General features: G+C 36.5%; 1 protein-coding gene and 1 long non-coding RNA gene across 3 annotated transcripts in view; one reads left to right on the forward strand and one right to left on the reverse strand.

Annotated features, from left to right (window-relative positions):
- Positions 1 to 5,823: 5,823 nt before the first annotated feature.
- The window catches only part of Klp64D (kinesin-like protein 64D), a 261,208-nt gene continuing 249,974 nt past the window's right edge, over positions 5,824 to 17,057 (reverse strand). For both annotated transcript variants that reach the window (XM_090394321.1, XM_090394320.1), the window contains one exon: positions 5,824 to 6,236. In XM_090394321.1, coding sequence (XP_090250447.1) covers positions 6,230 to 6,236 — 7 coding nt within the window. In that variant the 3' untranslated portion in view covers positions 5,824 to 6,229. The remainder of the gene's footprint in view (positions 6,237 to 17,057) is intronic.
- LOC150105728 (uncharacterized) overlaps positions 6,258 to 17,057 on the forward strand; it is a 55,138-nt gene continuing 44,338 nt past the window's right edge. The window contains exon 1 of the long non-coding RNA XR_016548454.1: positions 6,258 to 12,140. This is a non-coding gene — a long non-coding RNA (uncharacterized LOC150105728). The remainder of the gene's footprint in view (positions 12,141 to 17,057) is intronic.

The following is a 17,057-nucleotide window of genomic DNA, read 5'->3' on the forward strand; positions in this document are numbered from 1 at the left end:
GGTGTTAAATGGATGAAGAGGGGGTGGCTCGTGGATAGGCACTGTGGAACTGCAGCACCCCCAATTTTTCTCGATATATAAAATATTTATTAATTTATTTATATTTGCTTGTAATATTTAATTTTATCATCAACAATCCTATGCAATTCTCTTATTTTGTATAAAAAATAATAAAAATCCATCTTGTAGTACTTAGGAGGGCAAAGGATGCTAGCAGCACTGTGTTTACCATATTGTCATATTGCTATGCGCACAAGCATATACAATTCAGTGAGATGCAGGCTATTAGCGTAATGCGGAACTGTTCGTTGCGCAGTTCCACTGTTGTTTATATGCAGTTTGCACCAGTAGTAGAGTGTTCATAGTGCTTATCGTGTTTACTCCGTCTCTTTAAATATTTGGACATTACAATTAAAGACATAACATTTGTTATAGTTTTTATTTTAGATCATTATTGGAGTTATGATAATGGATTTTATTTTTAAGTAATTTTGAATTATACCAAACTGTATAATTTTATCAATAATAAACAATATTTTTTCATGTTTAATTTTTTTTTAAATTTTTACCATAATTTTGATATTTTATTCAAACATATATACACTGTGTGTATATATTTCGAAAGTTGCACCCCCCCCCAACGATTTCAAGCCATGAGGGGATTAAGCATGAAATCTGGAAGCCACTTTGGAGGTAGCACAAGATGAATAATGATAATAATCAGTTGCATAAAGAGCAGGCCAGGAGAGTGATGACTCAGTTCGTTAAAGAGCACAACAAAAGAACAGTATGAGTGGAAATTAGCAAATCAGGCATAAAAACCTGCAAGTTTTTTCGATATGTAGCAAGTAGAAGGAAGAATGATTATGGTAAGATGCAGTTATTGAATAAAGTGGGAGATTGGTGACTGCTGAACTGACACCTGCATAGTTCAGGTGTCAGTTCATCAGGATGTTTCATCCTTAGTGTTGAAATCAAAAGTTCAAGTGTAAAGAATGAAATGGGAGAAGACTTAATGGTGAGCAAGCAAGAGGTATATGAGGAGTTACATAAGCTAGTTGTCAATAAGGCAATAGTACTTGATGATATATCACCATGTGTCTTGAGGGAATGATCCAGTTGGTTGGCATCAACCTTGGCCTACCTATTTAACAATTCTTGCAACAGCATAAGTCCCAAAGGAGTGGAAGGAAGGCAAAATTGTTCCACTTCACAAAAGTGGTAATAAAGCTAAAGCAACAAATTATAGGCTGATCTGTATATCTAGAGTTGTAGTTAAGGTATTGAAGAGATTAGTGAGATATAGGATACAAAAGTGGGAACGGTATTCTTTGTGCCTGTCAGCGTGGGTATGCTAAAGGGAGGTTGTGTTTTATAAACTTGTTTATGCCCTATAACAAGGTGAAGAATGTGTTGGACAAGGGAGATGCCTATGCAGTGCTATACTTTGATTTTGAAAAGGCTTTTGATAGATTACTGTACTGCACCACAAGTTGGTTACTAAACTGAAGCAGATGAGAATGGATGATCGACTAATGAGTTGGATAGGTCATTGGCTATCAGATATGTATCAGCAAGTTGTGTAATGGGGTAGGGCACTATCTCAAATGAAGAGAGTCACTAGTAGTGTGCTGCAAGGATCAGTTTTGGTACCATTATTTAATTTGTATATTAATGATATTGGAATAGGTTTAACTGGTGATATACAACTGTTTGCAGATGATGCAAAATTCGGGAGAGTGATAAGGAATCAAACAGATGTGGTCTTACAGGAGGACTTGAATAGATTGTATGAGTGGGAAACAGTATGGAAGTGTCATTTCAATGTTGCCAAGTGTAAAGTTCTGAAATTTGATAGGCAATAATGAAATGCAAAGTATACACTTGGCAGGGAAATTTTGGAGTAATGGTGGACAAGGATCTGAAATTCAGAGGTCTCACTGCACAAGTTGTGAAGACATCACATCATGTCTGGTTCCATCATATAAGACCTAGATCAGGCTTCACATGGATTCCTGTGTACAGATTTGGTCTCCTGGTTTCATGGTGATGAGATCCAAAAGCTTTGAGAAGGTCCACAAACTTTGGCAGTTTGCCAAAACCTTGTGAATAAGAGGAAGAAAGGGGATTTAAGTTGGTAAAGGGTTGTTATCAGGTTAATGTGGAAGAAATTTTTTGTAGGATGGGGGGGGGATAGAACAAAGGAACATACCTGGAAGTTGTATAATGAGGCTGTGAGCAACAACATAAGGAGTAGATTCTTAGCATGGAGAGAGGGGTTGTCAGTGGAATGCTTTACCTGAATAAGTTTAAAGCACAGTTTGATGGGCTTCAGGTGAAACAGTATTTGCCTCATGCAATGCGTCTTTGGACTCCATGAAGTAATAATAATATTTGTTAAAAACTGTGCCTAAATAGCTGAAATACAGCAATCCCTTGATTAATGTGCCCCGATTAGTGCGTCATTTTTTTTCGATACCCAAATTTGATTAGTGTGCCTATATGCAGCTTAAAAATAAATGTTACAGATTTAAAAAATTTTCAATCTATACATTTTTTTATGGCTAACTATTTTAAAAAATCGCTCACCAGGATGAAATAATTTAGTTACCGATTTGAATCATTTTACAAAGTTATTTTTTAATGGCATACTGCACTATATTCCAAATTTACCACCAAAATTTATCGTCTGCTTTACATAGCATTTTGCTGATCATATCTCGTGCAATTGTTTTCCTTACTTTTTTATTTTAAATTATTTTCCTAACCTGTAATCATGACTAAAAGAATTAGTGAGCAAAAAATAGAAGTGTGAAAATGATTCGAAAAGTAATCTGATTGGAAGAAAAACTTGAAATAATAAAGAAAAATGAACAAGGCGAGTCCAGAGCAAAGATAGGACAAGAATATAAAAATGGGTGAATCAACTGCTGAATACAAAGAGAAAGGTAAGGCTGCTTCAAGTTCATCATGCATGCACTCGAAATCAAAGTATTATAATGATTGAATTAGAGAGACTTCTTTTTACATGGATCGAAGATTGTAACCAAAAACGGATTCTGCTAAACTGGCCTTATTAAATCAAAAGCATTGTCTCTTTGTAACCTGGAAAGAAAGGGCTATCAATGATGGAAAAGAAGAAAAGTTCCACATTAGTGTTAGGTGATTTGAGCATTTCAAAAAGAGAAATAGCCTATATAATGTTCTAATCACAGACGAAGCTGCAAGTGCAGATAAGGATATATCCAGAGATTTTAAAGAAAAGTGTGAAAGAAGGGAACTATTGTGATCAACAAATATTTAATGTCAATGAAACCAGTCTTTTTTTGGAAGCGAATGCCTTCCAAGACTTTTCTAGCCAAATCAGAGAAATCTCAGCCTGGTTATAAAGTCGCAAAGTCGAATGAAATTACTGCTAGCAATATGCGAGCCATTTGGAAGCACATAATTCCATATTGTACAAATGATTTTAGAGGCTTTTCAAATTAATCTAAGTTAATTAAATCTCATTCTGAAAAGTTGAGTGATTCCGACCTCCTAAATTTAGATGCACAGCGGGAAGATCCTGAAAAATATGAAGAAAATTTATTCACTGACAAGCCCAAAGAGGTTTCACAGAAACAATTTGAAAATAGTTTTCTTACAATCGAAGTTTTCAAGCAGCAATGCTTAGAGACTGACCCTGGTGAAGAGAGAACGAGTCAAATTTGCAGAAGAGGCAATAGGGCCATACCATCAGTTGTATGAAAAAAAGAAACAGAATACCTGCCAAACTACGTTAGCTCAATTCTTTGTTAAGAAGCAGAATAATAAATTTTTATTCTGAATATGTTTTATTGCCTTTCAGCTTCATGGTTTTCCATTAACTAGGCCCTGAGACATACCCTAATTCTTTTATAAAAAAAAAGTAAGGGTCAAAAAAGAAATCCGAGGAACGAATTATACATTTTCCCATAGGTTATTATATTCAATTAGTGCATTTTTGATTAATGCGTCTGTTTTAAAGAATGCATTAGGCGCATTAATCGAGGGATTGCTGTATTTTATTTGTTTTCAGTGCTGTAACTAGGCAGGTGCAATGGATGCCCAGGACAAAGGATGCCCTGAAATGAGGATATCAAAAAAATAATCAGTATTATATTTTCATTTTCATAATTTAAATTTTTTAGCTATGGGAGCTGATTCATAAATGTATATTATAATATTTATAAACAAAATTTCTATTTCTATCATATTTGTTTTTTTATTTTTTCCAAAAAAAAAAAAGGGTGGGGAGGGAGGGAAAATAAAATCTTGCACAGGGCCCATGAAAAGCTAGTTACGGCACTGCTTCTTTTATAGGCTCTTCATTGACAGTGTACCTGAAATGTTCATAGTTTTGGTCTTTTTATGCTGATTTTCATGCCAAATTTGTGATAGCTGTCATTCAATTTAATCAGAGAATCCTGGGACTTGCACTGGATGTGTTTAGGAGTACAACATCATCTGCATAAAACAGAGAGTTAAGTTTGATATCTCCAATTCTAATATTAGGATTTTCTTTCATAATTTGATCAATATAGATGACGAATAAGAGTGGTGTTAACATGTATTCTTGTGTTACACCTGATTTCATATACAGTATATGTAGTCTGACTTACAACTTTTGAAACTGCCTTCCAATCAAGAATTTATCTTCATGTTTGGTGTTGAATACTATTGCTACTCCTTGCTTTCCTTTATTATTATTGCCTAAATATAACATGTATACTTATTTAGTAAGATCTCACCTGTTTTTGTCTTCTTTGTTTCAATGATGCCAATTATATTTATGTGGTACTTTTCCAATTCTATTGATACTTCTTATACTGATGACTGCTACCTTCAGTTCTGATGTTGGGTTTGTTTTTCTTCCAGATGCTGAACTTGAGTCTGTTCTAGTAGCTTACCTTTTGCTGCATGCCCTGGTTACCTGACAAAAGTAGCAGGAGGCCTTGTTTAACCAGGCAAAGCATCAGCTGGCATGAAATCTCCTGTTGCACCATCATATTATTTGTGGCTTAAGCCAATAGAGAGTACAATTTGGTAGCTTAGTCCCAAATTGTCAGACTATCCTCATTCATTCAGTACCCAGTGGATTCCTACTAATAGAGTGTGTCACATGAAGGTGAGGATTGGACATTAGGTGAAAAGCCCCATTCAGTTCTCTGTATTCCTTAAAGGTGATGTGGAGGCCTTCTACCAGTTATGTGGCTGTTATGATCCTTAAGCAACCCATTTCATCTATATTTCTTACTAAATTAATTTTTCTTCTGTACATTAAAAGATAGCACACTGATATCCTTTGAAACCCGTCTTCACACACTCTTATTGGCTGTCTGACATTTCTGAGCTTTCTTTACATGTGATTCATAATATACAATCATCCTTATTCCCATTTTCATCATATCCAAGTACAAACTCTCTCTGTCTCTCCCCCCTCCCCTTGCTCAAACAAACACTAAGAATTTATACTCAAGTACAAACTGTAAAATTATGATTTTTTTTAATTATCCCCTTGAGATACACACACAATTACAAACTTCTTATTCAGGTTTAAGTTTCTGTTCTACACAAAGTGAAATCTTTCTCTTAGGAATTATTGCTACATATTACTTTTTATTTTCATGAAATATTTCATTTAGTTGATGTGTGCTAAAATAACTTATCAAGTTTGTAGACAGGTATTTGTATTTTTTAAAATAATGCAACCTAAATGAATACATATTGTAATATGTATGTTTTCAATAGCTAAGAGAAATAATGAAAATACCAAGAGCATGATATATAAAATGCCCATAAGGATAAGAATAGCACTTCAATGTTTTTATTTGTATGAATAGATCTCATTACAGTGCATACAGAAAGAGGAACCTAATAAAGGCATGTTAATTTAAGTAGCATGGAGGCCAAATTACATAAAAGCTATGAGCCTTTCATGACTAGAGTTTTTCTGTTTGCACCTGATGCCTGCCCGCTCATGTACCTGTCCTCTGAATGATAGCACAGATATAAATTATCAACAACATGCGAATTGTAATAAATAATAAAGTACATATTGCACATATCACAGAAAATTAATAATAAGGAACTAAACAAGTGAAGTCACATAAATTATAAATAACACGATTCATTACATGCATTTCAGTGAGCAAGTCCATAAGTTCATTTTTCGTTTCTTGAATATCTCTGATCATCATCCTTTTTTTTTTTACATTCTGAATAGGGGAGAAGAAAAGTCACCAAAATAATTAATACATGTAATATTTTTAATATGCCAAATAGATAATTATATGACAATATTATATAAATATTAAACTAAAAAATTATATAAAATTTTGAAATTTCACCTAAAATAAGGATATATTTTAACGACTTAAAGGTTTTTATCACTATTTTAAAAAAAACTTCTAAGAGATCAATAATTTGATCTTTCAGAATCATGCAAACTACACTTTACATTATTTCTTCTCTCATGAGGGTAGTGTGCATTTATCAGATAAGACATAAGACAAAGCTAAACCTAGAACTCTTTATGATCTACTCTAACTCAAAATTTATATGCTATACTTTGGTGTGATCATTTGTTTTTCATTATTACTTTCCTAATTCTGATAACTTCTCTGAGTTTTTGTATTTTTTATTATGTGACTTCCATCCAAAAAAAGGCTTTAATCCTACAGCACATTAGTATAATAGGTAGGCCAAGGGTTAATATAATCCAGAAAGGAACCCTGCTATACAGTTTAAACATGGAACTTTTTCAAGCTACAGCCTATTAGCTGAAGAGCAGTGTTATCCACTCAGTCAACCAGGCTAACATTTATCTCTGAAGCTTGAATTTCAGCACTCTGCTAACTCAAGCTGACTTCCTTTCACTGTAACTGATCAAGCAAGGATGCCAAGATATTTGCCATTAATAATGCATGATCCTAACACATATTGTCCATCTATCCACAAGAATACTGAGTGTGCTTCGCCATTCTTGTAGGATTCCCTGAACTGTATCTAAACCATCTCCCCTTTAAAATATACTGTAGATGCTCATTCTCCTCTTGCTAACTCGAACATTACCTTCTTTGCATTTCCTTTACTATGGAACATTCTTCATCCAGCTATTTGGTCTTGTATTTTTTAGCACAACAGTGGTATTAAGGAATGACAGTGGTGAATTCTTCTCCTCTCCATGTTCTGATTACTGTTTTTGCTCTCCCAATTCAAACAACTGCTCTGACTTAACAACCAAATTGCCCTTGATGTGTTTACACATTATAATTACATGAATATGGTTAATATAAGATTTGGGTACTACTGAAATAGCATGAATATGAAGCTTATATTTTTGATATATTTTATCCATATGGCTGTTAGTTCTCTAACAAGCATGCCAAAACAGGATAAAATTTTTTGATGGCTCAAATCAAAAAGCCTATGCTACACCTGACAATATCTATTAAAAAAAAAATCCAGTTCTAACTATGAAAGGATTAAATGCAGAAAACTTGCCTTCTGGTCCCCAAACCACTTCCACTTTCTCCCTCTCTCACACACACACACACATCTTTGTAACATTACCCAAAGATAAGGCAGACCTCCAGGCATCAGTCCTCTTCCAACTGTTATACAGATGACCAAGACATACTATGCAGTTCACTGCATGTCTTGCTGACGTTTTAATCAGCTTAGATACTGATAATCCTCCCAATTTGCTCTTTAGAATTATAAAGTACATCCTTTATCATCTGTACAAGCTGTCATCTTATCCAGCATCTATCCCCCAGCATGCAAGCATTCCAAGAAATTAAAAAACAGGGGGGGGGTATCAAATTACTATCCTGTTTACATCATCTTAATCTTCTTCTGCAGCTTCTCCCAATTAAGTGGGGTCACTGTTGATGATGAGTCTCCTCCACATCCTCCTGTCTTGTTCTGTCACCACATCCAAGTTCTTCATCCTCAAGTCTTCTTCTACCAGCTCCCTCCATCTCTTCTTTGGCCACCCACGCTTCCTCCTTCCTTGCACATCCATCTGCATGACCCTTCTTCCCACATATTCGTCCTCCCTCCTCATCACATGACCAAACCATCTCAACCTTGCCTCCTGTATCTTCGCTCCTAAGTTTGTAACTTTCACTGTTCCCCTCACATAGTCATTTCTCAGATGATCCTTTCTGGTCACACCGCACATCCACCTAAGCATTCTCATCTCTGCTACTTCCATCCTGCTGATGTTATTTTTCCTCAGGGCCACAGTTTCTATACCATATGTCATAGCTGGTCTCACAACTGTCCTATAGATTTTGCCTTTCAGATTGATTGGCACACTCTTATCGCATAACACTCCAGCCATCTCCCTCCAGTTCCTCAAACCTGCTTGTATCCTGCATCCCACTTCCTTCTCAGTTCCTCCATCTTCTTCCACTGTTGAACCTAAGTATCTAAAGTCCCTCACCTTCCTGATGGCATTTCCTTCCAGCTCCAGATCTGTCTCCTGGCCACCACCCACTGTGCAACACATATACTCTGTCTTACTTCTGCTCAGTCTCGCACCTCTCTCTTCCAGTACTTTTCTCCATCTTTTCAGTTTAGTTCCAACTTCTTCTCTTGAATCTGCACACAGCAAGATGTCATCTGCATACAACATTGTCCAAGGTGCATCTTCTCTCACTTCCTCCGTCACAATATTAAACAGAAACGGACTTAATGCTGACCCTTGATGCAAGCCAACTGTTACTTGAAAACTTTCTGTCTGTCCCAGACAGGTCTAAACACTTGTCTTCACATTTCTGTACATCTCCCGCAGCAACCTGACATATTTCTACGGAACCTTCTTCTCCCTCAGACACCTCCAGACTTCTTGCCTTGGAACTCTATTGTATGCTTTCTCCAGGTCAAAAAATGCCAGATGTAGCTCCCATTGTTTCTCTCTAAACTATTCCATCTGCCATAACCCAAAGATAGCATCTGTTGTTGATCTACCAGGCATGAAGCCAAATTGTTCCTTTGCAATCTCCACTTCCTTCTTCAATCTTCCATCAAGAACCCTTTCTAGGATTTTCATTGTGTGGGACATCAACTTTATTCCTCTGTAATTTTTACAGTCTTGTGCATTCCCTTTACCCTTGTACGTGCATAGATGGGGACAAGAGTACTCGCCCTCCATTCCTCGGGTATATTTTACTGTTGGCAAACTTTCATGAACAGGTCCCACAGCAGGACAATTCCCTCTTCCCCCAGTGCCTTCCATGCCTCCACTGGAATCCTGTTGGGGCCCACCAATTTTCCATTCCTCATCCTCTTCATGGCCTCCGTCACTTCCACTCTACTGATGTTCTGCACCATCTTCTCTGTGCGTCCTTGCATTTTCCTCATTCAAAAATCCCTCAAAGTATATTCTCCATCTGTTTCTTATGTCCACATCCCTCCATAATACTCTTCCTTCAGCATCTTTGATCTGCCTCACATGTAAGATGTCCTTTGTTTACTTTATTTCTACATTTCGCTAGTTGGTAAATTTTTCTCTGTTATTCCTTTGTTTCTAATTGATCATACAGATCTTGATATGCCATGGCCTTTGCCTGTGCCACAACTCTCTTGGCTTCTTGCTTTCTCTCTCTGTACACCTCTCTGTCCTCTTCCACTCTTGACTCCTTCTGCTCCCTAATTCTTCCAGATGTCTCACCAAGCACCTCGATTGCACAGCTCAGGATTACTTTTGAATTATGTTTCCACCAATCTTGTACGCTTTCCAGTCCATCCGAAATCCTCTCTAACACCTCCTCCCTAAAACGATTTCTCACACTCTCTTCTTTTAAACGAAACCACTTAATTGTTTTCATCCCATGTCTTCGATCATGACATGGGATGAAAGATGGGAGTCTGCGCACAGCAGTCGGTGTTGTGTGCCACTTGATCTGTTGGAATTAATTTACAATTTGTCAAAACCTTAAGATGTTTTCTTCTAGTCAAAATGTAGTCAATTTGTGAACTGTTGTTACCACTCCTAAATGTTATCAAATGTTCTTCCCTTTTGTAGAAAAATGAGTTCACAATTGCCAGATCAAACGCTACTGCAAAGTCCACCACCCACTCTCCTTCCTGGTTCATCATTCCCACTCCGTGGCCACCATGCACCCTTTCACAGTCTCTATTCTGTCTCCCTACGTGTCCGTTCAAGGCTCCTCCGGCAATCACCATCTCGTTTTCTTCCAGTTCCCTCATTTCTTCATCTAACACATTCCAGAACTCATCTTTCTCCTCTACTGTACATCCAACTTGCGGGGCATATACACATAACACGACCACCCGCTCTTCTCCAAGACCCAATTTCATTCGCATGATCCTGTTGTTCCTTCTACCCACTTCCAGTACTTTGCCCTTCATTCTGCCACACACCACAATTCCTACACCATTCTTCCCTCGTTATTCGGTCCAGAGTAGAACAATTTATATCCATCTCCCAGTTCCTTTGCCTTTCCTCCCTTCCACCTTGTCTCCTGCACACATAACATGCCAAACTTCCTCTTCCTCATCATGTCTGCCACCTCTCTTCCCCTTCCAGTCATGCTTCCAACATTCAGTGTTCCCGCTTGCAACATCCTCTCCACTTGCTGGGCTCGCTTCTTTAACCGCACCAGCCCTTGATGCAGTAGCCCTCGTCCACTTCTTGCAGCTGTAGGGCGATGTGGCTGCGCATTGCTTAAGGGGTACACCCTAGCCCTTATATCATTTTCTCTTTGACTCATATCATAGCTAGAGCTGGCAGTGAAGTTTTACGACTAGATGCCCTTCCTGACATCAACCCTCGCCATTTATCCAGGCTTGGGACCGGCGCCTACTGAGGCTAGCTTGCCTCCTTCGGTGGCTGCATAAGATGAAATGACTTAGCAAGATAGGAAAGATTCATCCCTAGCCTTCGAATACTCTAATAGCATCAGGGAGAAGGAGCAAGGAGAGGAGAAAGAAGCAAAGAAAGAAGGGGAGGGACCAGTCTACAGAATAATATAACAGATGTATATTACATGAAGTAAGGCATGGTCCAGCATCTGGTACCTCAGGTTTGCCATGCCCGTACTCACTAAAGTGAGCCCTTGAGGTAGTTTTCATCATCTTAATGCTTTTGAAAATAATGCTGAAAGTTAACAAAAACCAACTTCTTCACTACCTGGAGATCCACCAATTAATTAATGATCATCAGTATTGGATCCTGCTACTCTTGCTTTATAGTGGATGTAGCTAACCTTATCCCCATTTTAGCCACATGCCATGGAAGGATATGGAGAAACTCAAGCAATTGTTTCTTACATTTTCAGGACATTTCATTTGATCTAGGACAGAGATCAAGTTATGGTCTGCCTTTGCAGCAGTTGGGATGTCAGCTTCCTTTAATTGCTCTCTACCTGTCATATTGAATGTTTCCGCTCATCAATTTGTCCCACCAATATTGTAGTATCCCAAGGCTCTATATAGTATTTCTCCTATATATATATATATATATATATATTAATGACCTACCACAAAGCTTTTTTCCCCCCCATAACCACTCGATGACATGTGACACTTGTTAAGTTATATGCTTTGCTTCTCATGTGTGTACTAATATTAAAAAAAAGAAAATTCAGATATGTTTTGGTAAGACTTTTTACTTTTATAAGAAAGAATTTTTTGAGCTGTATTATTACATAAAACCTCAGCAAAAATAATGTTAAATTGGTTTTGGGGATGATATTTCATATGCTGTTGGGAAGTTCCTGAAAGATTGGTGATTTTTGTTGCTTTATTGAGTGTTTTCTTAAATTTATTGTTTTTTTTTTTAAGTGTATTTATTGTACTATAGCATTTAATAGCATAACTGTAGAAATATTAATTTTTACTACTCTTAAGAATAACACCAAAAACTCATCACAACAAGGCAGTGTCTAAAGCACAAGTTGTTACTACTGAGGAGAACTTTTATCCTGATGAGCAAAAGTGATGATGACATTGGAAGCATCCCAATTAAAAGAAATTAGCAGAAAAAGTGGAAAAGCGTTTAATGAAACTTAGGATAAGAAAAAGAATCTGAACAAGAAGAAGCAAGAGAGAGCACTGAACTTAGTAATCATAATATTAATCACAACAAGGTAAGTCAATTAAAATCTAAGAAAAAAAGTAATATGGTATGGTGATTCAATCTTAAAATTTGCACTTACCAAGGGAGTCACTGCTTCTAGTTTTCCAGGGGCAAAAATTAAAGATATGACAAATGTAACTGAAGAAAAGAAAAGTAAAATAGATGGTATTTCTGGTAGGAACTAATAATTTAAGTTGCAACAAATATAGTATGAGAGAAGATATGAAAGGTCTGTTGGAAGAAGCAAGAAAGAAATATGAGAGAGTAAAAATTGCAGGTTTGCTACCTAGATACGACAGTAGCGAGTTAAGGAGGAGAGCAATGATAGCAAATGTGCAGGCTCTCTAGAAGAAATGTATGCAAGTGTTTAGATGTGTGGGTGTGTTTGATGGGAAAAGATTGTATAAGAGGGATGGCTTGCACTTGAATTCATTTGGCATCAGGAGACTGGAAAAATTGCTGACTGGTATGAGACTTAATGAAGAGAGTCAGGGAAACTAGATCATCAATGGGGAAAATGTATGTGAAAATTCAGCTATGGTATGCAGATGTGATAAAGATATGAATGGCTTCGAACATGACTGTATATCTGGTGAAGGGGTGGAAAAATATGTTTTAGGTTTGGACCTTTTCAGTATGTGTCTGGGGACGGAAAAGAGAAAGTTCTACAACAAGGCCAAATAGATTTGCATATCTAATTATAAGAATAGGCTAGGTGGTAATTTGTTATGTCTATACACAAATGCCAGGAAAATCAGAAATAAAAGGGTTCAGTTCATTGCTTTATGGAATGTGATATGGCCTAAGATTGTTGGCATTAGTGAAACCTGGCTATCAGAATCAGACATGGTAAATGGGATCGAGTGTAATGGATATACTATTTTTAGGAATGATAGAAGAGGAGGAGTACTACTAATGATATCAGATGACTTTAGTCCTCTTAGGGTAGAAACACAAGAAAACAATGATGGTAACAATGTCCTATGTAGTGGAGAGAGTTTGGTTTATCTGGTGTGAAGTGGAGCTTAACAGAATGAAATATATTGTGGGTGTTGAGATAGACCTGGCAGCTCAGCTGCAGGGATGAAGAAATGCATTGCCAATTTAGCCTTATGGATACCAAACGAGTGATCATTATGGGTGACTTTAATTTTCCAAACATTAATTGGGTCGATGAAAAATCTCATGATAAGAAAGAAGAGGAATTTATTGAATTGCTGTGAGACAGCTTTCTCAAGCAGCATGTGAAAGAAGGAACTTGAGGTTAACACGTTCGCTGCCATGCTCCTCGGGCATAGTTTGTTACCACACGCCAAGCACTTTCACTTCTTCAAGGTCAGTAGGAGTAATCTCGTCACCGGCAATAATTGACATATGAGTATATTTGTAGTTGGCTTGTGAGGCTCATATACTAACTACAGGTATACTCATAGTTGGCAGTGAACGTGTTAAAGAGTGTTGGATTTGCTCATAGCATCAAAAGAGGTCTCTGTTAAGAATATGGCTATTTTACCATCAGTTGGTGAACAGTGATCATGCTGTACTTTCTTGGGAAGTATCTAATTGTATTGATGCTCCAATTAGAACAGGTTACATGTTGAATTACAAAGCTGGAAATTATGATCAACTTAGGAGAATACTATCTTTGGTCCCATGGTATCAGTTACTGAATAGGAATCATTGAAAAAATGCTTAAATGAGGCAGTATCTGAATGCATCTATAGTGTTTGAAAAATAAATAGGTTGGGAGCGAAATGGACGTGCAACCTTATTAAGCAAGAGATTCATAAGAAGATAATGTGAAAAAAATATCATGAGAATAAGAGTGTAAAGGAGTTATGAAATATATAAAGCTCAGGCCAGAAAAATTGAGTATTATGTGGAAAGTTAAATTGAAATATGAAAATAAATTGGCCATTCAAAATAAAGGCAATCCAAAAGAATTTATTGTTATCTCACCAGCAAAAGAATGAATCAATGTGAAAGAATAACTTTATTGAATGCAGATGGTACTCTAGTGTCTTAACTAACGAGATTGTTCAATTAATGCGTGCTCACTTTGCTAAGATATATCAACCAGGTGTATGTAATATGGTGCACAGTGCTACTGCCACATTGGATGAAGAGTTAGAGGTGCATGAAAATGAGGTTGAAGAGCTCTTGCATAACCTGGATAACAATTTAACAATAGGGACAGATGGAATATCAGCCTGTTTGCTAAAGGAATATTCAGCTGAATTAGCTAGGCCTTTCACATGTTTGTGTAACTTGCGTACCAGCTCAGGAATGATACCACAACAATGGACAGAAAGTATGATAGTTCCATTGTACAAGGGTGGTGCAAAAACTAATGTGCCAAACTACTGACCTATCAGTATCTCTAGTGGTAGGGATGATTTTAGAGAAGTTGGTAAGAACTCGCATACAGAAAATGGGTAGACAAACAAGCTGTACTCCGCAAGGAGTAGCATGGATTTACTAAACGATGGTCATGCTTTAGCAACGTGCTCATATTTTATAACAATGTTATGCCTGAGTTAGATAAAGGGAATGGATACGCTATGATAATGTTGGATTTGATTAAGGCACCTGAAGGATACCACATGAAAGGCTGTTGCATAAACTGGAGAATATGGGATTGGAATATAAACTTTGACTTGGATCAGTGGATTGTTGACAGACAGATACCATAAAGTGGTATATGGTAGGCTTGAATCTAGATTTAAGGTGACCAGTGGTGTACTTCAAGGTTCAGTTCTTGGGCCATTGTTGTTCAATCTATACATTATGAAATTAGGAAGGGTCAAACATCAGATGTGCAAGCCTTGATATGACCACACCTGGATTATTGTACACAGATTTGGTCTCCTGGGTGGAAAGGGTGCAAAGAAGAGTTACAAAGAGTATATCTGGATTATAAGATTTAGATTATCAGGACAGATTGTGAGTATGTAGATTAAAGATTCTGGTTAGCAGGGTAAAGAGGGATGATATGATAAAGATATATATAAACTTTTGAATGGGTGTTATAGGATATAATCTGATGAAATTTTTTGTTATATGGTGGAAGGTGGGGAGAGAACACTGAGGGCATCCATGGAAGTTATACGTTTGTTTGTAGTCAAGAAAGAGGAAGAGCTAGGTTTTTCTCACAGCAGTGAGTGAGTGGAATAATTTGCCTTTAGGGATAGTGAGTGCATGTAGTGTGAATGAATTTAAGAGAAGATATGACAGTTGGTTTGGGTGATTTACAGCCTCCTTTAATGAGTCCTTGACTCCCTGCAGTCTCAGATGATAATAATAATAATAATACAAAACACTAACTAATAACAAAACAATTTATGTATGCTTCTGTTAAAATAAAAATAATTAAATACCAGATTGTAGTTTTGAAACTACAAATGATAGTAATGAATATGATAGTTACACCATATCATATCATATTCATTACTCTAACACCCTGGCTAAGTACTCTCACAGTTCTATACTATATGCTTATGCTTTTACAAGAATGCATTAACTGGTAGTAAATATAACTAAGCATGTCTCAAAAGTCAGTGTATGAAAGCAAGAAAATATTAATAGGATGCACATAAAGAAACCAAATTAAGCAATGACTTTTTGGATTATCAAGTTCACTACTTAGCTTAAAACCAAATTTCCATTTCTTTCTTTACATGAATATGGGCGCATATTCATGTAATGCGCAATTTCCTTCTTGAATATGGGCGCATAGACACAAGAAAATTTATTACTAAGATATATAACCAAATATTTCAATCTGAAGCTTGCAGATTATCTTTGGTGTAATAACTGATAATTCAAAACAAGGTAGAACAATGATTTCAAGAGATATGAGTTGCATGCTAGAATGGTGTATACAGTAGATTGTAAGGTTGATATATATGATTAAAAAAAGTTATTGTTTACTGTTAACAAGGATAGACATTCCCAAATTTTTGGTGCAGAAACACAGTAATTCTGGTTCGAGTTGAGATGCTCGACACTCTCTTTGAATAAGCACTTAAATTGAAAAATGACATCTATGTAAAAGAAGAGCCTCAACCAGAGGATCCTGTAGTCTAGTGCAGCACATAGTAGTACAGTGCTAGGCCAGACTTTTTTTTTTTTTTTTTTTTAAATACAGGATGTAGAATTGATGTTCTTGTAGCCTCTTCTCAATTAAATGTCCTCTTTGTCCAAAGTATGAGAGAAGACAATCACAATGAGCCTGGGAAAGAAAGAGACTGTTTTTCCTTGGCAGAAGATAATAAAGAGGAGAATTTGATGGAAAAGAAAGGAGGCACCAAGTTATATTCTTTATGATCATCTCAAATTGGTTCAGATATTCTGTTCTGTAACAAAGCTCCTCCAATACAGTATACTGGTTCTATGTTCAATATTCAATTTTCCACAGCTCTTAAAGTGATTCATGTTGAAGTTTCTGGAATAAAAACTATATAGAATTGGAATGAAAATAAATAATTTAATAATTAAATTAAATAATTAGATGCTGATGTCTCTCACTCTGTCACCCCTCCATACACGTGTCAGTCTTCGTTTTGTTCTCTCGGTCTTTCATTCCCAGTCTTCATTGGGTATGCGTCTCTCTCTCTCTCTCTAAAGTGCCTTTGATAATGATGAATTCAGCTGTTGAAACATTGGTGTGTAAATAGAATAATTTAATACTTTAATACTTAAATTTTTAGATAAATATTTAAAATTAATCTAAAACCTTCACTACCACAACTAATACAAAACTGTTTTATACCATTGACTTGGATTCTCCCTAATGTAGTGATACTATTTTTTATTATTATTATGTGACACCTCCAGGGAGTCCAAAGACTCATTGAGGGAGGGCACCTACTCTACAGCTCTCCGTCTCTACAGCAAACCATATCATCTATACCAACATCATCTACTG

This window comes from Typopeltis vanoorti, chromosome 6 (genome assembly GCF_054136105.1).
Source record: "Typopeltis vanoorti isolate ZY-2024b chromosome 6, IOZ_Tvanoo_1.0, whole genome shotgun sequence".
In the NCBI taxonomy this organism is placed as follows: domain Eukaryota; kingdom Metazoa; phylum Arthropoda; class Arachnida; order Uropygi; family Thelyphonidae; genus Typopeltis; species Typopeltis vanoorti.